The sequence below is a fragment of the Halichoerus grypus genome, chromosome 6 (assembly GCF_964656455.1).
Source record: "Halichoerus grypus chromosome 6, mHalGry1.hap1.1, whole genome shotgun sequence".
Classification (NCBI taxonomy): Eukaryota; Metazoa; Chordata; class Mammalia; order Carnivora; family Phocidae; genus Halichoerus; species Halichoerus grypus.
Genome location: NC_135717.1, coordinates 23,636,175 through 23,659,302, shown reverse-complemented (window position 1 = coordinate 23,659,302; position 23,128 = coordinate 23,636,175). Strand labels below are relative to the sequence as shown.

The following is a 23,128-nucleotide window of genomic DNA, read 5'->3' as shown; positions in this document are numbered from 1 at the left end:
TTAAAAAAAAAAAAATCAAGCTTTGTTTGGGTTTTAAACAAATTCCCAAGAGATAATATGCAGTGGGTAACTTCACACCCACGGATCAAGGATGGATGGAGAAATGGAGGAAAGGATGAAGCCCGGGGGTTGAGTGACAGCTGGGAAGGGGGTTAGGGCAAGTTTGGGGAAGAAATAAGGCATGAGGGGTGGGAGAAGGTCAGGGATGGGGTGAGGTTTGGGATGTACTGTAGCTCAGAGATGAGGCAGGGGTAGTCAAGGATAAAGTGAAGCTTGGAGATGGGGTGGAGTTTAAGGCAAGAGTTTAAGGATGAGGAATGGGAACAGAGATTACAGCTGGGTAGTGAGCTCTGGGAAAATGAGATGGTGCATGTTTTGTCCCTTATTTTTCATTCAAAGACAAAATTAATACAACGGAATATTATTCAGCCATAAAGACAAAGAAAGCCAGACATAAAATGCCACCTGCTCTATGATTCCATTTACATGAAATGTGCAGAAAAGGAAAATCCATAGAAGCAGAAAGTGAGTTAGTGGTTGCCAAGGGCTGGGGAGGCAGAGTAATGAGGAGTGACTATTCACAGATCTAGGTTTTTTTGTGGGGTGACAAAAATCATCTAGGATTAGTGGTGATACATATACACCTCCGTGACTGTACTAAACACCTCTCTGAAATGCAACTTAAAAAGGTGAGTATTAATGGTATGTGAATTATATCTCAATGTTTATTTATTTACTTAAGATTTATTTATTTATTTTGGAGAGAGAGGGAGAAATGGAGGGGGAGAGAGAGAGAGCGAGAGCGGTAGGGAGGGGCAGAAGGAGAGGGCAAGAAAATCTCCAGCAGACTCCCCACTGAGTGGGGAGCCCGAAGCAGGGCTCGATCCCACACTGAGATCATGACCGGAGCCGAAAGCAAGAATCGGATGCTTAACCAACTGAGCCACCCAGGCACCCCTCAATGTTTTTTTTTAAAAGAAAGGTTAACATTATAAGATTTTAGAACTGGAAGGGACCTTAAGGATTATTTAGTAGCCAAATTACCAAATAAAAAACCAAAATAAAACAAAGAAAAAAACCCCAAGTTCTCAGGAGGCAAAATGAGTTAGCTCAGGTCACAAAGCTCCAACTGTGGGCCCCTGGCCCCACTCCATGAATTCTCTGTCAGTCACCCAGCTGAACGAGTCATCACACCACCACGACTGAAGTGACACGTCACAAGAGAACAAGGATTCTTAGACAAAGCAGCATGTATGGAGGTCCACATCCCGCAGGTTTACGATAGGCAAACAAAATAAAGGTGGGTTTCCCCTTACATCTGTGTGTACATGCATGTGCATGTCTATATCATGGATTCTTTATTTCAGGTTTTCTGTTTTTTTTTTTTTTTTTTAAGGTTTTATTTATTTGACAGAGAGAAAGACAGCCAGAGAGGGAACACAAGCAGGGGGGATGGGAGAGGGAGAAGCAGGCTTCCCGCGAAGCAGGGAGCCTGATGCGGGGCTCGATCCCAGGACCCTGGGATCATGACCTGAGCTGAAGGCAGATGCTTAACGACTGAGCCACCCAGACGCCCCAGGTTTTCTGTTTTTTAAATACACTTGCATCAAAGTTTTGTTTGGCTTTATTATTTTTTTTAAGATTTTTATTTATTTATTGATTAGAGAGAGAGAGCACAAGCGAGGGAGTGGCAGGCAGAGACTGAGGGAGAAGCAGGCTCCCCGCTAAGCAGGGAACCCTGGGATCATGACCTGAGCCGAAGGCAGACACTTAACCGACTGAGCCACCCAGGCGCCCCTTGGCTTTATTATATTACAGCAACAACCCTGCCCCCATGAACCCTGTCAGATGTTCCCAATATCAAAATGGAATATTCTGCTTCAGATGGCAAAAATGGCTCATCCCAGGGGCAACTTGGTTTGCTCCCTCTTCAGTCCTAGGGTAGGTCCCAGAGGGCAAGGCAAGAGGAAAAGAATTGAAACCAAAGCCTGCTGTTTCTTTCTTTCTTTTTTTTAAGATTTTATTTATTTATTTGACAGAGAGAGACAGCGAGAGAGGGAACACAAGCAGGGGGAGTGGGAGAAGGAGAAGCAGGCTTCCCGCGGAGCAGGGAGCCCGATGCGGGGCTCGATCCCAGGACCCTAGGATCATGACCTGAGCCAAAGGCAGACACTTAATGACTGAGCCACCCAGGCACCCCGAGCCTGCTGTTTCTCACGGTCAGCTTCAGATAGAGTTTGGTGGCAGAGGAGACCAAAGGTATTGACTTAGCCACAGCTGTGGATTCTTGGTGGATTTCAATGATCCCAGGTGCCCACAGGTGTCACCAACAGTTCCATGTTCCTTTCCTATAATGTGCCAGACAACTAATGGCCCACACATGCTTCTTGTCCTCCAGTGGCCCAGTAGCTCTGCTCCCTTTCCTAAGAAGCACGGCCTGGGTCCCAGCAAGCTTGTTTGTCAAGTGCCTCGAAAAGGCTCTAATTATAATATTATGGGAACAGTGATTCTCAACCCTGGCTCTGCCTCAGAGTCACTGAAGAACATTTAGGGCATCCTCATGGTCAGGCCCCACACCCGGAGATTCTGATTCATGCAGTCTGGGTGAGGTCTGGGCACCTGCACTTTTCAAATTCCAAAGGTGGTTCTGACACACGGCGCTGTTGAGAAACTCCAGCTTATACTCTTGAAACACTGAAAACAGGGCAGGAAGGAATAGACTTCCGTGCCCAGTAGGGGAATGGCTACTTGATGAGAGAAGCACTTACTTAAAATGGTCATTAAAATGATTATATGACATTTTGGAAAAACATTTGTGATACGATGTTAAGGAAGTAAAAAAGCATGATGCAAACTGCAATGATACTATGACTGCAGTAACATGAAATTATCCATGTGTGTAGACAGGGGCTAGAAGGAAACTTGGAAAATTGAGAAGGTGTTAAAGCTGAGTTCTTAAATATTCTTTCATATGTGTTATTACTGTTATCATTTTTTTCTATGATAAAAAACATTATGGTTAAAAATGACCCCTGGGGCGCCTGGGTGGCTCAGTCGGTTAAGCATTTGACTCTTGGTTTCAACTCAGGTCATGATCTCAGGGTCGTGGGATTGAATCCTGCATCAGGCTCCATGCTCAGTGAGGAGTCTGCTTAAGACTCTCTCTCTCCCTCTGCCCCTCCCACCCTCTCTCTCGCTCCCCTCTCTCTACCTCTCTAAAAAAAACAAAAAAACCCAAAAAAACCCCCTGTTGCTTAGCAATGCAAGGAGCACGAGGGCTCTTTGAAAGGTATAAAGCACAGTGCCCTCTGACAAAACACAAAAAGTCAACTCTGCAGCCATTCTGGGCATCACTTAATATCCTCATTAGGGGGAAAAGAAATGATTCATTAGCTTAAAAAGAAATGACTGCTCTAAGCAAACTGCTGTACTTGGGAAGCAAGGGTCTGGGGCCTCGTTTCTGCCAGTCTCCTCCCTATCCCTGGATGGATTCCACAAGCCTGGCTGAGCCTCTCCACTGCAGGAGTCACCACACCGGGGGCTCTCCCAGGATGTCTCATCTCTAGGGGTGGGAGGAGATTGGAGAAAATTACAGTCCTTGTGTGGAGCACTGTAACTCTGAGAGGTTCAGGGAGGGGTTCTGGTTCTTGGGGAAACTCAGAGCAAGCACAGCTTCTTTTTCCTCCCTGGACGCACCTCGTGACTCACCTCCAGGATGTCACTCCTGACACTCAGGGATGAGAGGGCAAAACGTCAGACCTCACCCTTGACACCGAAACCCAAGGCGGCAGTTTACTGCCCAGGAATGGGTATGGTGGGTTGTCTCCATGTCACCTCCAGCATCCCTCCTGTTCCAGTGAGTCCCTGTTTGCCCCTGACATTGTGGAGCAGAATCCTGGGTGTGATGGTACCTACACGTGGCAAGAGGCTGCCCGTTACCAAACGGGCAAGTCCACTTGGTTCAAGGTAAAGAACAACAGTTTGAGAGAATGAATGTTTGCCACTAAACTCTGTGTGTTGGACACATACTACAAAATTTACATGTTTTTCTCTTACTATCCCCATTTTATAGATGAGAAAACTGAGTTTCGGAAGGGGCAGAGCAAATACTGAGTCCCGACATGCCCAATTCTAGTAAAAAAACCATGGAAGAATTGCAAATTCATGCGCCTGTTGGGGCCAGGCCTGAGTGTGGAAGTGGGTTGGGTGGGGCTTTGTTGAGCTGGAAGCCACATGGGGCAGCATCTAGTCAACACTGCTGATGGGGGCAACCCAGGAATGCAGGTCCAGTGCTACCAGGATGCTTGATTTTTCTTCTGAAGAAAAACTGAACATTCAGAATTTCTACTTCAAATCTCTTGATTTCTTACAAGTAGAGGATTATTTCAGATTAAAAAAAAAAATACTGTGTGTGTCACAGTGTAAGTATGCACCCCCTAGCTACCAGTTTGCCACTTCTGGAATAGTAGCCAAACGCAAGGGCTTCAGAATCCGAGAACTCTAGGTTTGAACCCAGATTCGGTCACTTGGTAGCCGCGTGACCTTGGACAAGTCATTAAAGTTCTTGTACCGTGATTTCCTTATCTGTAACCTGGGAATGATACCATGTGCTTCGCAGGGCTGTTGGAATGATAAAAGGCAACATAAATCAAGGACAAGAGAATACAGTCTCCATGAAGGAAGGAATTTTGTCTGTCTTATTCCACTGCCTAGGAAGCACACAGCAAGTGTTCAATAAACATTTGTTAAATGAAGGATTACAAGAAACCAGCATGGTGCTGATAAGTAGTAGCTATTACTATCATCTTGGCATGGCAAAACACCCACTGCCCACTGGATTCTGGTCCCTGGTGGTCACCATCTTTTATGGTTCCATGGGGCTCCTGGCTGTGCCCCTGGGACTATGGGTGAGCACACCTCTCTTATCCGGGGCATTCACTGTGTGACTCTGAAGCCAGAGATCGGACCCAAGGGAATCTATGAAAGGCCAGGTCTCAGGACTCACTGGAGAAAAACCAGTCTGGAAGGCCTGTCCTTTTCAAGAAAGTGCCCCATGACTTATTTATCCTAGAAGCCAGACACAAGCTACTCCTCACTCAAGCTCTTTTTTGAAGAATGGTTAAAAAGATTTTCTAACTGCTGAGCAGGGACAAGTATCTTGAGCTAAGTGCCAATAGCCCTGGATTCTAAACCCACTAAGCAGCTGTGCAACTCTGTTTGCCACGAAACTTCAGTGTCATTGATACCTGTCATTCCTAAGTCCAAGGAAGTCGTGACAGTCAAATGGAATTATGCAATTGAAAGTGCTGAGAAATATATAATATCACAGGAATGTTAATCAGATTCTCTTCTAATATCAGAATGTAGGTAAAGCCCTTCCCAGGGCTATTCTTTGATATAAGAATCACCTTCAAGTGGGGTCTTCTAGGTTCAACATTCTGTCATTTGACAATGATTTATTCCACACCCGTAACATGCCAGGCACATCTGAGCAAATACATGATGGAGGTGAAGGAGACAGGCAGAGGAACAGCCAGTGCAAGGGCCCTGGGGTGGGAGAGTGCCTTTGTACTTCTCTGAGGAATAGTTAGGAGGCCAGTGTGGCCAGAGCAGAGTGAATGAGGGAAAAGTAATGAGATGAGGTTAGATTATGTTTGGTCTGTGGGCCTTGACTCTGAGTGAGATGGAGAATATGTGGAAAACAATAATTCTTCCTGGAGAGAGCCAGGTGTCACAGAGACCTGCTTCATCATTTACTAGCTACGTGATGCTTGGAAAGTCATCTGTCTTTTTCAAGCCTCACTCTTCTCTTCTGCAGGATGGGCCTGACCACACACACCCTGAGGGCTGAGTTAGGCTCTAGTTGGATGCCTAATGAGAGACTGGATAAGCCCAGAAAAACGCTGCTTCCCTCCCTTTTCCTCTTGGCTCTTTATACCTTGATTCCTTGAGCAATGGCAGCAGCAGCATTGGATTCTTTTTCATCCGCCTTCACCAGAAGTTTCTTGGCATCAGCTTCTCTCGTCTCCTCTTCAATTTTCACCATCATCCTGGCAGTCTCCTCAGACGTCTGGATGAGTTGAGGCTGGAGAGCAGTCAGTTGTACTTGCATTACTGCCACCTACCAAGGGAGGGGGGTGGGGGGGGGTCAGCTATGTCAAAGCCGAAAATGGCACGGTTGGCAGGAGTTGAAACAATTCTCTAAACTATCATAAACGCAGAAAATACTAATGATTTTACCATGGTACTGGGTATGCATTTGTTGGCTGGAGTTTCTCCCTTTGATCTTTCAGTCCTTAGTTACTGAGTTCATACTATGTGTTGTAAATTATCAAGCACGGTGCTAGACACTAGACATAGAATGGTAAACTTATACATTTTTTAAAAAGTACAGTTTCCTTCATGCTCTTGAGCCTAAATTTTAGTACTGGGAGTAGGGAGAGATAGAATAAAACTTATTTCATTGACTATGAAAAAAAAACTTACTTTTTTTTTCATAGTCAATGAAAAAAAACACATATGCCTGAGATACCTGGGATAAGAGGAACTTTCAAGGCCACTTTTCCCAAGAGTCTGATGCTCTCTAAAGCATTCCTGTCAAGTGGTTTTCCGACCTCTGTTTGAACACCTCTAATGGTGGAGAGCTCACTTCCTCTCAGGAGAGTTGTGCCATTTTTTAAATCCACTGGCCCTGATTCTACCTTCTAAGGCAGCTCAGATGCATATTTGAGGAGGGTTTCACAATCGTGCAACCACTGTTCTCAGCAAGCGTGTGGGAGAAGCACAGCATGCTGGCCTGGTGAGGAGCACAGGTTCTGGAATTGTGCAGAGCTGAGTTTCAGTTTTGGCCCGATCACTTGCACTGGCTACTCACGAGGCTGCAGGTATGATCTTGGCAAATCTCCTGGCCTCTCTGCATCGTGGTTTCTTTGTGTGGAACACAGCCCGTTTATACAGAAGACGAAACTGAGGCCCAAGAGGTGAGATAACACATTCGGGGTTCATCCATGATGAACAAAATACCAAAATCTTAAAGAAAGACAGAATCTCATAGGGCTGGGTTGAGGCTGAGGCAAGCAAGGTGAGCTCTGCAAGTATAGGAGTAGATGCTGTCTTTATATAGTGACCTCTTAAATTCTGCACCTGAACAAGAGCCTCACTGCATCCACCTAATCCTGGACCTCTTTGTCCCTGTTCTCTTGTGGCAGTGCTCACCTGTGAAGATGCAAACTCCAGTTTCTGCAGACCTGTCAGGTAACGGTTCCTCATCATATCAACCTCATGCCTCTTGGTATTCAGGAGTGTCTTGAAGGTTAGGATCAATTCGAGGTAGGAGGTGGGGGTGACGTAGTTGTGTCTGCGAAGTGTGTTGTAATAATCAAGTGACAGGTTCTTCACACTCTCCTGGAAATATTTGCACATGGAGATGACCCTACCGAGGACAAAAGGATGGTTAGGCAGGCCCAATGTCCTCCAGAGAGACCTAGCATGGCTGTGGCTATAGGTGTGAGGATGTGAGAAGGTGCACACTGACTACGGCCTGGTAGAGTCCCAAATTCTCAAAGACAGGTCAACAGAGCTGCGAGAAGTTTTGGAGAGGTGTATATTCTTACTAGAACGATTTTCAAGCAAGTAATTTCCATTTCTGATCATTTTGGGGAATCACCAGAGCTTAAGCAGGAGCTCTTAATCTTTGGCAGTCTGGTGAAGTCTCTGAATTTTGCAGAATAATGTTTTAAAATGCATAAAACAAAATATATTGGATTACAAAAGGAACCAATTATGTTGAAATCATTTTCAAAATATTTTAAAAACCAAATTTGTGATATGTCAGGGGTCAGCAAACTTTTTCTGTAAAGTAAAACTGTTTTACTATCTGCAAATAGTAAAAATCAATGGTCCACATGGTTGAATAGTAGTAACTACTCAAGTCTGCTGTGTGGGAAAAAAATGGCATGGCTGTGTTCCAATAAAACTTTATTTATAAAAACAGGCTATGAATTGGACTTGGCCAGTAGATCATGCTTTGCTGACCTCTACATTAAATAATAAGATTGGGCAGCAGGTCTAAAACCTACCACAACTTTGAAGGAAATGATATACTGACGTAACTATAATGACTGAGTGAGTTATTAAAAAAAACACACACAACTGTGATTCCTGTTTTTAACAAGTCCTGCTAATCCTACTGGGATTTACTGCCTACATTCATTATTGAAATAAACTCAAAATACCAGTTGGATGTCAGTGAAAATGAACATATAATTTTTCTCCATTCACATTAAGTGATCCTCTGAATTCTGTTCATGAGCCTATGGACCCAAGTTAAGGGTCTTCTGGCCGAAAGCATAAAGTTCAAAGTTCTTAAAATGGAATTTATAGCCATCAATATTCTGATCCCTACCTACTTCTTCATTTTCCATTCATTCATTTAATAAACAGTAACTGAATTACTGTACCAGGCACCTGCTAGACACTAAGGATAGAGTCTGACAAAGCAGATGACATGACCACTCTCTTCATGGGGCACCCAGGAAGTCAACATTCTCATCTCTTCCCTTACTCTAGCTAAAATTAAGTGCACTTTTTGGGTTGTTTTTATCTGTGCTTTATACATAAAAGACTAAGTTTTTTTTCACCCTCATAATAACCAGTTTTCATCCCCTTGGTAGCGCTGTCACCCCTACTGAGAATGTATGCTCTAAAACTTTGGAAATAGCTATATTATTAGAGCTAGGTTCTCATAGCTATGACAATAGCGCATCTCCAGGACAATTCTGAACAATGAAATTTCATTCTTTTTCAGGAAAGGTGATTTATTAAATATCTAACTAAATGTGGTTTTCTATACAGAAATTGAGAAATCTTAAAACAATAATAACAATACAGCCAGTATCTGGATTTTCAATTTGGAATATTTGGTTAGGGTACTAAAATGCAGCTAATGCTTACTCTATCCGAATATTGTCATCAAGCTCCACATCTTCCAGAAATTTGTTGGCTACCAACTCCAGGGCATCCGTGGGCCAGGACTGGAACCAATCAATTGTACAGCAATTGATCAGTGAAGGGAACATCCGCAGGCGGTTCCGGAAGGCGTCCCCAATTGGGCTCATGGCTAAGGAAAAGCAGACTTGGTTAGTTTCCTTCCTCCAAGGCAAGGAGCCAGGCAGTTCTTTCCAAGGATTCTGGTGGGTAAGGGGTTGGTTTCCTGTTGGTACTCCAGGGGTGTAACAGGAATAGTTATGATGAATGCCTGGGAAGCACAGGGGAATCATAGGATATTTTCATTCAACTTTGTGATGGGAATTCAGTATATTATAATAGCCTTCTGACTGGTCTCCCATGCCTATTGTTCTCCTTTCCAGATCTTTTGCATCACTTAGCCAGCATGGTTTGTGCCCTTTGATCTTCTTGCTCTATTTGTGCTGACTCAGACTTAAGGGAGCCATGGATGCCCCATACATAGTTACTTATGGAAGCTGAGTGGGGTCCATCGGCTTGTTTCTGACCCCATCTCCATCCAAGCACAAATTCTGGCTAAATTCCATACATTTTTTAATTTAGGCTCAATGTGGTAGGAGGAAGCATAATGCACAGGTGGAAATATGAGGAGGTCATTGTGGCTGAAGAACAGAGAGAGAATGGGAAGCTTGGTTTGAGAGGAGAGTGGAGAGAATAAAGGGGACAGTATGGCAGGTGGCCTTATAAAACCGTAGATTAGGAATTTTGGCATTTATCCTGATAGAAAGCATATTAAGTGTTTGTGTGTGTGTGTACACACACAATGATCATATTTGCAATACATATAAAAAAAAAAACCATCCTGAGTCAGTGGAACAGAAAGGTCTGGTCTGGAATGGACAAGAGTGGACATAGAGAGAATAGTTAGAAGGTTGCAGAGGTGAGGCTGGGCAAGATGATGGCAATTTAGCTAATGCAAAGGTGGTGGGGATGGAGATAAATGGGTGGTTTTAAGAGAAAGCAAGGAAGTAAAAACTGACAGGACATGGTACATGAGAGAAAAGTATTAAATATAACCCCTAGGTTTCTGGATAGATTGGAGATGTCATTCACAGAGAGAACTCCAGATGTGAGGCCACCAGGGTAATGCACTAAAAGGAAGGAGAAGGTTCAGAGGAGAATTTAGAGAACTGAGAAGAGTATGGGGGGATGGGCTAGATGGGTGATAGGTATTAAGGAGGGCACTTGTGATGAGCACTGGGTGTTGTTCTACTCCAGAAACCAATATCGCACTGTATCTTAACTAAGTAAAATTTAAATTAAAAAAAAAGAGGGGTGCCTGGGTGGCTCAGTCAGTTAGTCGTCCAACTCTTGATATTAGCTCAGGTCATGATCTCAGGGTCATGAGATGGAGCCCTGCATTAGGCGCAGTGCTCAGTGCAGAGTCTGCTTGAGATTCTCTCTCTCCTTCTCTCTCTGCCCCTCCTCCTGCTCTCTCTCTCTCCCTGGAATAGATAAATAAATCTTTAAAAAAAAGAACTGAGAAGAGTGGAACAGTTTTATTTATTTATTTTATTTTATTTTATTTATTTATTTATTTTTTAAGATTTTATTTATTTGCGAGAGAGAGAATGAGAGACAGAGAGCATGAGAGGGAGGAGGGTCAGAGGGAGAAGCAGACACCCTGCTGAGCAGGGAGCCCGATGTGGGACTCGATCCCGGGACTCCAGGATCATGACCTGAGCCGAAGGCAGTCGCTTAACCAACTGAGCCACCCAGGCGCCCGTGGAGTGGAACAGTTTTAAAATAGTGGTTTAGGGGAGGGTCATTTTCCACGGGAATTCAGGCACAAACCCCTGGGTGAGTGCCATGGCTAGATCAATCCTTGGACCACTGTAAGAGGACTGAGTTTAGGGCACTCCAGAGGAAAGGGGAAAATTGAGTTTGCTTCTTCTTACCAAGGACAATGTGAAGGTTCTTCTTTACCCTGTCAATAAAGAAGTTATACATAGAAAGAGGAGTGACCTCGATCTTCTCGCCTTCTGTCCTGGCTGCCATTTGCATTTTCTCTACAAGATCAGCCTTCTCGTCAGCTGGGAAGATATTGGGCACGTCCCCTGTGTTCAGAAGCATGTTGATGTCCTCGATGAATGATTCGTCCTTGATCTGGTGATCAGCAAAGAGGAACACAGTACTCTTGGTGGCCACTCCAACCTGCAGCATGATCTTCTTCAGGTCCTCCCGCCAGTCATGGCTTGAGTAGTTCTTGGTGATCTCAATCTGGTACAGCTCATATGAGTTCATGAATGTGGACAGTTTGCTGGCACTCTGCCGCCCGCTGCCCCCGATGCCCACCAGGAGCAAGTGGCCTTTGTCCTGCTTCAGGACCCTGCAGATCCTAGAAATGTGCTCAATGGCAAACCTGAACATGACCAAAGACATGGGGGCCTTGCTGATGTTGTTGAACTCTTCCAGGTAGTACTCCATGACCACTGTAAGCTGTTTCAGGTCAGTGATCTCATCATAGATTTTTGGGTCACTTTCTGGCTTGAAGAAATCTCCAAAGAAGAGGCTACGGATATTATCGTCGACAATCTTTCCAGTGGGTGACAGGTGAATGAGGACCTGTGGGAAAGATAAATCTCAGCCAGGCATTCCACCAGTGGCCCAACCAAGTTGGCAGTGGGAGGTTATAGAGGGAGGGAACAAGAGATATGCTTGTTTCCTCTGAGCATATTCTCCAAAGTGAGGATCCATCAATAATTTTTTTTATAACACAATATTTGGATCTGATGGGTGTAAAGACTATGATGAAAGGGCATTAGAGAAAAAAGCACGAAAGTGAGAGTCGATCTGTTTGCCAAATGGTTAAAATGTTGGTGGTCAGGCTGTGAGATCCCAGTGGCGGTTGAAGGATGGCACCAATTTTTTTATGTGCTTGCTCCTTCACCAAACAAAGGTACAGGTACTACCCCTGGCCCCCACTCTGTGGCTAGAGTAGGAATGTTCTAGATACTTTCTCTTCCTGATATTAGAACCTGGCAGTGCTCCTGCACTTGGCCTCTGGATGCAACATGAAACACCTGCAATTTTTCTGTGGAGAAATCACAGCTTCTTAAAAATAGAGGTACAACTAGATAATGTAAACACATAGGCTTAAAACAACTTTCCTTACTCAAAATGGGAAGACAAAATATTTACAAATGGGAAACATGGCACTCTTCTACTTAGGTTTTACCAGGGCCTCAATCAAACCATAAAAATTTCACAGTTCATTTCTCATCTCACAAATTAATTAACCTTAAAAATGTATTTTAAGTTAATTATAAACAATTACATCAGATCATAAACCACTTTGAATAGATACAAATGTATATGTTATCAGGGAAGTGAAACAAAATTGGGCCAAGTATAATATCATCAAATCAAATGACTAGATGATTTAATCCCATTTCCTGAGATTCAGAAAGCAGAGCTGTGAGTCTCCACTAGGAAGGAAACTTGAAATCTGAGACTAACATAGTCAAATATTTGTGACCATTTCTGAGGCCAAATGCTCATAGGATCTGGCTTACCTTCTCCATAGTCTGCTTGAAGCAACTGGATGTGGTTTCCTTCACCATGTTGAAGAAGACCTGTCTGTCCTCATGGTCAATCAGACGGTCATAGAAGACCCGATAAACCTCATGGATCCAAAGTCGGATAAATTTTTCCACATCCTAAAAATCCAGAGTTAATTATTTGTATGAATGGAAGGTGGTACCTGAGTTGGTAGTTTTCTTTCTAAATCCTGGGGTTGACTGTGTTACATTAAACAAGATAATGTTTATAAAATACTTAGCACAATGCCTAGCAGAGATAAATGCTTAATAAAAGTTAGCTATTACTATTATCACTGTTTATTCATGTAGCTAAGGCTATTGCTGAATGAACTTGATAACAGAAATGATAGTGTCTGACCTGCAGGTGGGTGTGAGGGCAGAGCAGTACCCCTTGGATAACCCGTGAAAAGTCCCGTAAGTTAAAGACGTAATGAGACTTGGAGGGAGTTGGCAAGAAATTCTCAACTGCAGCTTTATAAATTGTCATAGTAGCTTGTACCAGCATCTTTCCATACCTTGGGAGGAAGAGAAAGGGAGATTCATCAAGGAGGGGCCAGAACTGAGGATCTGGGCCAATATTGTGGAAGACACAGGAACCTCTTACCTTAAGAACATCACGTCAAATCCTTTCCCAAAGTGCCAGTCAGCAATTGAACTGAAAATCTTGGTTAAAATGTCATCCTCAAAGGCGTTGATGGAAAGAATATTTAGATGGCGAGTGAATCGTCCTGGAAAACACACACACTCACACCTACCTCCTGGGCTTGTGATCCTGGGATATGAAAGAGTATGTTTTCCTCTGTCTTATCGTTCTAGAGCTGTGCTATCCAACATGGCAGCCTCTAACCACATATGGCTATTTAAACCTAATTAATATTAAGTCACATTAAAAAATAATTTCCTCAGTCTCACTAGCCACATTTCAAGTGCACAAGGGTAGCATGTGGCTAGTGGCTGGCTATTGTATCGCATAATGCAAATGTAGAACATCTCCATGATTGCTGAAATCCTATTAACAGCACTAAGCTAGTGTTCAAGATTATTTTTTAAAAGTGAAGGCAATATGTGATCATTGTAAAATAGTCAATTCAGAAATACTTTTATAGAAAGTGAGCATCATCTTTGACTTACTTCCCACATACCAAATCCATTCTTCCCCCAATTAACCACTATTAATTTGGTATCCTTATGTATCTACCTATATCTATATTTACCTAATGTTAGATATCTATATATTTATATATCTATATATCAGCTTTATTGAGATATAATTCACATACTATACAATTCACCCATTTAAAGTACACAATTCAATCGCTTTTTAATAGTTGTGAAACCAACACCATAATCAATTTTAGAACATTTTAATCACCTCAGAAAGAAATCTTGTACCCACTAGCAGTCACTCTCCATTTCCTTGGAGCCCTTGGCAACGAATAACCTATTTTCTATTTCTATAAATTTGTCTGCGTATCTGTTTTTAAAAAGCATTTTATTATATAAAATAAAATGCAGATACTGAAAACCAGAGAAAAACAAATATAAAGTTTAGTGAATCATAAGGTCAACACCCTTACGTCTACCATCCAAGTAAAAAAATAAAGCTTTTCCAACCCTCCACAGATGCCCCTCCATATATCCCATACCAATCTTAGCCTTCTCTCTCTCTCTCCAAAGGTTACTATTATCCTGACTTTAATAGTGATTTGCTGTCTTGCATTTTTTTATGTTTTTATCACCCAAGTGTTCATTCCTACACACCAGAGTTTAATCCTCCCAATTAAAAAAAAAAAAACTTGGTATGTCTTCAAGTCTTCAAGTCTCTTTTAATCTATAGGTTCCCCTTCCATCCCTTTCTTTCATCTTTTGTCTGTTAAGAGTATCTGGGCTGTTTGATCTGTAGAGTTTCCACAGTTAGGATTTTGCTCATTGCATACTCAGGGTGCAGTTAATTCTATTCCTCTGTCCTCATATGTATTTCATAGTAATTTGCAGCTGGATCTAGAGATTTGATCAGATTCAGATTCCAGATGGTATGTGGTGGTATATTCTTTCATTAGAGACATAATGGTATCTCTCCCTTTGTGATGTTGGTAGCTATGGATGCTCAACGGCTAGATCCATTAAGTCACTCATTAGTATAAAATGGTGATATTCTATCATCTCTTTTTCATATATTGGTTGGAATATTTTTATAAAGAATTTCTCCTCATCTAGGATTTGCTTATACTGTGGTACATTTCATATAAGAAAGTCAGGATAAATGTTTGATTCTTTCCATTTATTTATCAGTTTTCAAGATAATAAATTGGTTCCTTACCATCCTCTGTAAAATGACCAACTATCATTGTTTTATAGAGTAATGGATTTAAATATATTTTGACAAATTTCAATCCATTAAAATTGCTCTCATTGTTGAAGCTCAAATTTTCCCATCTTTGGCCAGTGAGGGCCTCCTTATGTTGCCAACTGAGTCCTGTTGACATGACCATTTAATCTTTAAAAGTTTTCTCATTCTCTAGTATATCAAGAAGTTACAAGCTCAACTTGTATATTTTCTGCCCTAGATATGCAATCAGCCATTTCTCAAGAAGCTGTGGTTCCTTTTAGTAGGAAACTGGATTTCAAAACAATCTGGGTGGTAGGCATGCTCAGTGTTAATGAGTTGTTTATTATTTCCTAGACCTAGTACATCATGAGCTACTACTGATATTTCTAATTTAGGACTACAGGGCTTTCACTTAATTTCATCTATATTACATCTTGATCTCCTTTCTTCCATACTGAGACTCCTGGTTTTCAAGGACACAAGGGTCAGTGGAAATAGAAAATTCCACAATAACTTGTTTGTATAATCCTACTTTATACAGAGCTCTTAGACTAAGAATATACTACCACTACCAATTATGATAACTGAAAACAGTTTAAAACTTTTTGTACTTGCTATCCTAATCTCCCCTCCATTTTCAGTTGTTCTGTATCACTGGGTCTTATAGCCTTTACATATTATAATCTCTCCCAGGTAGTCTTAGTTCAACAAATAACTGTATATTTAATGCTTACTACCAGTTGTTCTATTTCTTTTTTTTAAATTTTGAATATTGAAATACTTTATTTTTTTGTTGTAGTGTTCAACGATTCATTAGTTGCATATAACACCTATTTCTTTATAGTCATTTTGATCATGTGAAACCCATTTTCTAGTAGATTCCCAAGAAAGGACTTGTGGAAATAAATCTGACTTACTGCATTCTGATAACAATTTTCCTTTTATATCCGAAAGTCAGCTTTTCTGACTTTAAAATCCTTGACTCCCATTTTGTTTCCTTGAGTAACTTAAATACATTATTTTATTTTCTTCTGGCATAAAGCATTGTGGTTGAATAGTTTTAAGATGATCTAATTTTATTTCTCTTAAAAGTCATGTACTCTTTTGTGCCTAGATGCCCAAAAGAGTTTTTCCTTTTCTTTAAAGTCCAGCAATTTTACTAGTACATGTCTTGGTAGTGATCATTTTTGAGTCTGTATTCTTAGATACACAATGTACCAATTAAGATCATCCTGTCCATTTTCCTTACAGAAAATTTTACAGGTAAGAAAGCTAAATGTCAGAGGGGAGAGTGAGGTCAAAGAATCTTAAGTCTAGAGATGGTATTAAGATTCTTAAGCAAGGATGTATCTCAGAATTAAAACACAGATCCTAGAAGAATCCAGTTGCACCTGAAGCAAATGTATTCCTGAATTGTTAGATGATGGGGGGAGCTCTTATTTTTTTTTAATTATTATTTTGTTTAGGCCACTTTGGGTTAGTTGTTCTATCTCTGGCAATCTGAAGAACTGTAAAAAAAACACAACAGGTGAATCCATCACCACCCCTGCTTGAGAACCTCTGATCTAGCCTCCCTCCTGGTACACATGCTGGCCACACTGAACTCTCCTTTTCATATGGAGAGTTCCTCCAGGGAACTCTGTTCCTCCAGGGCCTAGCCAAAGACTCTCACATTCTCTTTTCATCTTCAAGTCCATTTCACACAATTTCCAATATGAAGTCTTCAAATTCCACTCCCTGGAGCTAGCCCAAACCCTTCCAGCTATAGCCTAAATATACTTTTCTCCACTTTCCATCAGGACAGAGTGCCCTGTACCAACCCTCTATCCATGAAGGTGGTCTGGCTCTGCTGGACGATGAAGAGGAATGAAATTTCTCTTTCACGTACCAGTAATGTCATTCCTTCCTCCCCCGGGGGGCCCCATAGCTGTCACAAGCAGCACATCCACGATGTCCAGCCTGTTTGTGTCCTTCTTGTCAAACCAGTAACCATGGTCAATCCACTGCCTCAAGAGCTCAATGGGGGGCTGGGCCCCATACACTTCTTTGGCTGGCATGTTGAGGTCATCTGGGGAAAGAAGGCATGGCCACATACTGTAAGTCTTTGGGCTATTTAAGCCTAATTAATATTCCTTTCATGGGACAGTCTGTGCCAACTTGTCCTATTCCCACTCTAGGCAGGGCTCAGCCAGTGGATATTCTGACCATATGGGAAGAGGATTTCCTGGGTTCTGGGTTCTCCTGCCTCACTGAGATCTCTGCCCATTGTGACTTTAAGGATGCATGGATTAGCATCAACAAACAGGCATTTAATTTTTTTCCCATTCTATCAACCACAATATATTGATTCTCTACTATGTGCTAGACATTTTATTAATTTCTGAGGATATGATGGTGAGGAAGACAGTCATACTCCCAGCCAACGGGGTATATAATTCGATCAATCACCAGGTAACAACTGAACCCCAATGCGAGAAAAATTTTGAGCTAGGGTTTTTGTGGAGCAAAATCAAAATGGCAAGGATAGTGACTTTCTCAAGGGCAAGGATTGATTTCCACCAATAGCATATTGTGGTCCAGTCACTGCACATAGAAGACACTCAATAAAATGGAAGCTCTCTTAATTTTTCTCCAATGAACACTGATTGAATGCCCAGTTTGTGTCAGATAACATTTCAGGGGTTTTATACATATTATCTCATCTAATCCAAATAATGGCTTTATAAGGAAGATAGTATTACCTTTATGTTAGAGGTGAGGAACTAAGGGTCATGCAAGTTAAATCACAATATGCCTATGGTTAGAAAGTTAGATTTGAACCTAGATCTGTTTGGCTACAAAGCTTAAATTGTTTCTGAATATGCCATAAGAAATAGGAAGGGAGAATAGTTTGGAGGAAAGGGAAAAGGGAAGAAAAGAAAGTGAAAACAAAATAAAATTGGATCTCTGCCTTTAAGAAGCTAATGTTGGTGGGCAAGGATATAAATAAAGATAATATTCACTATCAATACATGAATTTTAAAGACAGGACATGAGATAACCCAGAACAGTAGGGCATTACTTTTACTAAATGACAACCCCATGAGTTAGCAGTAAGATAGTGGAAAATGTAATGTATTTGTCATAAAAAAAAACTAGGTTTGGGTCATGGCTCCAGAATTTTCTTGATGTTTGACAGAGAATTTAACCTTCTGGAGCCTCAATTATCTGACTAGTAAAATGATAATGATGGTTAATAACCTCACAGGGATGTTAGGCTCAAATGAAATAAACGAGGAATGCTTTGTAAAGAGGTAAAATCCTGGGGAAACTCAATGTGCTTATTTCACAAATACTTATTTAGCAATATTTAGATTTCTTCATTTACTGATAACCTTTATCTGACAAAAAATGGAATACGGGGTTTATCACAAAGTAAGTGCTGTTTTTGGAGATGCAAGAGGGTAGACACTCTTCTGGAACTAATTCTCACTACAAGGTAACCTTCCCTGATCCAAAGGCTCATCTTCATCTCAGGGGAAACTGGAAGCCTAATTGAGGCAAAAAGACCTGGACTACATCTTACTGAAAAATCTGACATATAGTACTTAATCAATAAATACATGGTAATGAAAGGAGGAAAGGAATGGAAAAACAAAATTAAAGATGAGAGAAAGGGAGGGAAGGGGGGGAGGGAAAAAAGGTAGGAGGAAGAAAGGAAGGGAAGCAGGATGGAGAAGAAAAGGGGAGGGAAGTAATACTAAATTACATTAACCAGAAATACATTATCTCTTAGAGAGAGTAAAAGAACTGTACAGTGGGAGATTCTGGTTTGCTGCAGCATAGAAGAATCTGGTTGTGTTCAGATTCAGGCTAGTGCCTTACCCACAAATACCACTGCTTTCTTCCCTATGGGAGGCCCGAACAGGCCCTTCCGCCGTCGATCCAGCTTGGACATGATGATATCCTGAGTCTGATTGGCTGAGGTTCGGGCAGAGAAATTGATGAAGTTGGGCAGGTAGGTGTTTTTGGGAAGGTGGAGAAGGAAATTGTTGGTAATGACTGATTTGCCAGTGCCTGTGGGCCCCACGAACAGCACTGGAATTTCATGGTCCACGTAGGTTTTCAAGAAGAAGGACTGCCTGGCTGTCTCCACTGTGGAGATGATGAGTTCTGAGACCTGTACCACAAAGACATGGGACAGTCTTGTTACTGGGCCAGGGAGGCTGGGTCTTGGCATTCAGACTTACTATCCATTCAGCTCCATCCCTTACTATCTTTATGACTTTGAGTGAGTATTTAACCTCCACAGGGGCCTCAGTTTCTTCACCTGTGAGACAGGATAATAATGGCACCCATGTCACTAAGCTGTTTTGAGGGTTAAATGAGACCATACATGTCAAGATGGGCATTATTGGCTCTGTTTTATAGATGAGGAAACTGAGGTCCATAGCTCTTCTGCAATTTGTCCAAGTAATGCAGCAAGTAAGTGGAAATGCAGAACTTGAATTCCAGCTTGTCTGATTCCAAAGTCTATATTCTTTTTTTTTTTTTTTAAGATTTTATTTATTTGACAGAGAGAGAGAGAGCACAAGCAGGGGGAGCAGCAGAGGGAGAGAGAGAAACAGGCACTCCACTGAGCAGGGAGCCCGACGTGGGGCTGGATCCCAGGACCCTGGGATCATGACCTAAGCCGAAGGCAGACACTTAACTGACTGAACCACCCAGGCACCCCTCCAAAGTCTATATTCTTAACCACTGAACTATCATGGTATAGACACCAATTACATTAAGGACCAGTCTATAGCTGTTGCCCTCTGAGATCATTGCTCTGAACCAACTTGTCTGCCTTGCCCCAGGCAAGGTCCACTTCCCATATGTCATCCTCCTGCTTGGCTTGGGGGGGTGGGTTGTGACTCTCAACCCCCATTCCCTGCACTTATTCCTGATCTGCTTTTTCCAACACTCAGATTCTTGGTTCTAGGACCCACCCCCATTTAACCTTTTTTTCCAATATGGGGATTATGACACTCTTCCTGTTATTCAGACCCCAAATGGACTCTAAGGGTTTGGTCTTAGGCTCCTGGAATCCCTATTACTTTGAGTAGAATACCTTACCTTAGTTTGGCTTCTCTGAGCCTGAACCCTGTCATCAACCATTTGGCCACATTTGGTTCCTCCACGGGAACAGAGGAAGGGAAAAGAAGATGAATATCATATGCTGACATCTCCCTATATGTCTAGGCTGGGAGGGGCCAGTGAACAGGGAGCCACTGTTTGCACAACTCTAGAAAGCACCGTTCACACTGTGGTTTATGTAAATGGTGACCCTAAAGCAAAGCTAGACCATAATGCCAATGGTGCCAACTGAGTCTGTGCAACATGGCAGCCCTGTGTGTACTAGCAGAAAAAGGCTGGGCTTCTTTTGATAAGTAATTAGCTCAAAGGAAAAGGAACAGACAGGGCAGGAATTGAAGTGTAGAGGAAGAAAATTAATAGGTATTGAGCTATGGAGGTTCTGCCTATATTATCCTCTGCAGCTTTCCCAGTAACCCTCTGAGGCTGGAGAATTACTGGCTCACTTGTCCAAAGCCACGTAGCTGGTAAGTGGTGCTGAATGCAGGGCCAGGAAAAGATGCTTATTTTGCTACCAAGATGGAATTTAAAGCAAGTTGGGTTTCAGAGATTTTTATTTTCAGAGACTAGAACACCTGTTTGACAAGGGGAAAATTTTCAGCAGAACTTAAAATCTTTTCTGCATTGGACTCTCTTATTTGCAGGAATTCAGCATGATTTCAAACTCCTGGAGTTCAGGTGACTGAGCTCTTTAAGGAGAATTAAAGTTTTGGACCTCTGTGCTTGGGGCTTCTGCACAACACTCAGCCGCCAGAGTGTGTCCTGAATTCAGCACACATCCACCTCTACTCATCACACCATCTTCAGGAACAGCTGTGGTCCTGCCAGCTGTCTGACTTGATTGTCAATATTCCCACTTTTCCATCCACTGTCCACCACTCCATTTGGGGCCTGAATGATCTGCAATCACCCCCAGAAAAATAAAGTATGTCCACGAGATACTACTAACAGAGGCAAATTTTCCACAAGGAAAAGAGCAGGAGTTGTAGCTGAATCATCTGCTATCCAGAAAACCCATTCATCAGACCTGTTTTTCTAAGAATTCTCATCAAGGAAATCTTTCTCTGGGAATTTTGAAGAAAACGATCCTTTTTGGCTGAGATATCTGAGAGGTAAGACCGATGACCACCTGGCATTGATCACTGACCACATGACAATGCTAATAATCAAAATAGCAACCAACATGAATCTAGCACATAATGTGTGCCATGTGTTCATGCCTCCGGTTCTCACAAACACCCTTTAAGTATTCTTTCTGCTACTGTGTAGTTGAGTAAACTGAGGCAGAGAGCGTGAAGGCTGAGTAAGGAATCTGCGTCTAACTCTAAAGTCCATGCGTTTGAAGGCTGATCCAGCTCATGTTTGAAACTTTTTCTAAAGAAAGTTCTTAAAAATGCTAATACAGAACTGACGTCAATTCCTCCACCTTGGAGAAAATTCAGGTAATTTTAGAAACCAAAGCTCCATGGCAAATACCTCTCTTTTACCTTTGCATTAGCTGGGATATCTTCCTCCTCTTTGGTGATATATTCTGTCCATGTGTACCAATGTCCATTACCTTGCTTGAGGAAATAAAAATCATAGATGCTTCCTGGATTCAAAGACACAGAACAGGTCATTAGCATGCCAGGGGTTTACATTTCATACTTAAGGTATTTTACCACCTCAGCTAGAGGCCTCTGAAAATGTACAACTACCGGCCCTGGCAGAGCTGTGGTGAAACTTACACATTAATGGTAACTGTATAAACTGGAAAAACAGCTTTTAAAGAGTAATGACTTTATCATTTGTATAAAAAAATGACAGGTACTAATTATACAAAGAATTACTTTAATAATGTAAAACAGAAAGTATTGCACAACAGAAGAAGGCAATAAATCAAATCTCACATCCAGAAATAACTTTTGATGGCAATCCTTCTGGCTTTCTCTCTGGCACACAAACACATTGAACATGGAAGGACAGATGAAAGAAAGGATTTAATAAGGATAGGATCGTTTGATATTATATATTATACTGTTATATATTGTACTATTATGCATTAATATATGATACATATTCTATTAATGTACACATATATAATTACATATCACATATTAAAATCATTATATATGATATATATATTATACTACTTTAAAATAAAGATGTTAAATTTCATTACACTTAACTATAGCAGAAAAAAAGGAGAGTAAAAACAAGTAAAACTGAAGGACCAGCTGAACTTCATATAAATCATGATTTACTACAAGAGATACTAGTTCCTAAAAGATGCTTTTTGAAAAAAAAAATTGAGGTATGATTGACATAATAGTTTCAAGTGTACAACATAATGATTTGATATTTGTATATACTGAGAAATGATCACCACAGTAAGACTAGTTAACATTTGTCTCCACATACAGTAACAAATTTTTTTTCTTGTGATGAGAACTTTTAAGATCTACTCTCTCAGCAAGATGCTTTTTTAAAAAAAAGAAAATCTTTATTCAACTTTTAACCATCACCAACAGGCATTAACAAACATTTTCTTAAGAACAATAATCTCCAGGGGCCCCTGGGTGGCTCAGTGGGTTAGGCGTCTGACTCTTGATTTTGGCCCAGGTCATGATATTGAGCCCCGCAATGGGCTCTACACTGAGTGGAGCCTGCTTAGGATTCTCTCTCCCTCTGCCCCTCCTCCCACTTGCATGTGCATACGCACTTCTCTCTCTCAAAAAAAAAAAAAAAATCTCCATACCCAACGTGGGGCTTGAACTCATGACCCCAAGATCAAGAGCTGCATGCTCTACTGGTTGAGCCAGCCAGGAGCCCCATGATGCTTCTTAACTAAAAAATAATTTTAAGTGATTATAGGTTTAAAGTTATTATGCTTTTAAAAATCATTTAGTCCAACTTTAGGATTGTAGTTTAACTTTTTATCATGTAAAAAAATTAATTTAAATACATGAAAGTAAGGAGAATAGTATAATAAACTGCCATGTACCCATTATCTGGCTTCAATAATTATCAGCATTTCGCTGTTCTTGTCTCATCCATGTCCCCACCACTAATCACCACCATATTCATTTGCCACCCTCCCTTTCCCTTTCCCCCTCTCTCTCCCAGCCCTTTCCTTTCT

General features: G+C 41.6%; 1 protein-coding gene across 1 annotated transcript in view; it reads right to left on the bottom strand.

Moving 5' to 3' along the window:
* DNAH3 (dynein axonemal heavy chain 3) overlaps positions 1-23,128 on the bottom strand; it is a 162,820-nt gene that overhangs the window by 28,695 nt on the left and 110,997 nt on the right. The window contains exons 41-50 of the mRNA XM_078074713.1: positions 21,498-21,601; positions 18,760-19,054; positions 16,784-16,963; positions 13,171-13,294; positions 12,925-13,081; positions 12,540-12,683; positions 10,923-11,589; positions 8,953-9,118; positions 7,216-7,432; positions 5,939-6,121 (exon numbers count right to left, since the gene is read on the bottom strand). Coding sequence (XP_077930839.1) covers positions 5,939-6,121; positions 7,216-7,432; positions 8,953-9,118; positions 10,923-11,589; positions 12,540-12,683; positions 12,925-13,081; positions 13,171-13,294; positions 16,784-16,963; positions 18,760-19,054; positions 21,498-21,601 — 2,237 coding nt within the window. The remainder of the gene's footprint in view (positions 1-5,938; positions 6,122-7,215; positions 7,433-8,952; positions 9,119-10,922; positions 11,590-12,539; positions 12,684-12,924; positions 13,082-13,170; positions 13,295-16,783; positions 16,964-18,759; positions 19,055-21,497; positions 21,602-23,128) is intronic.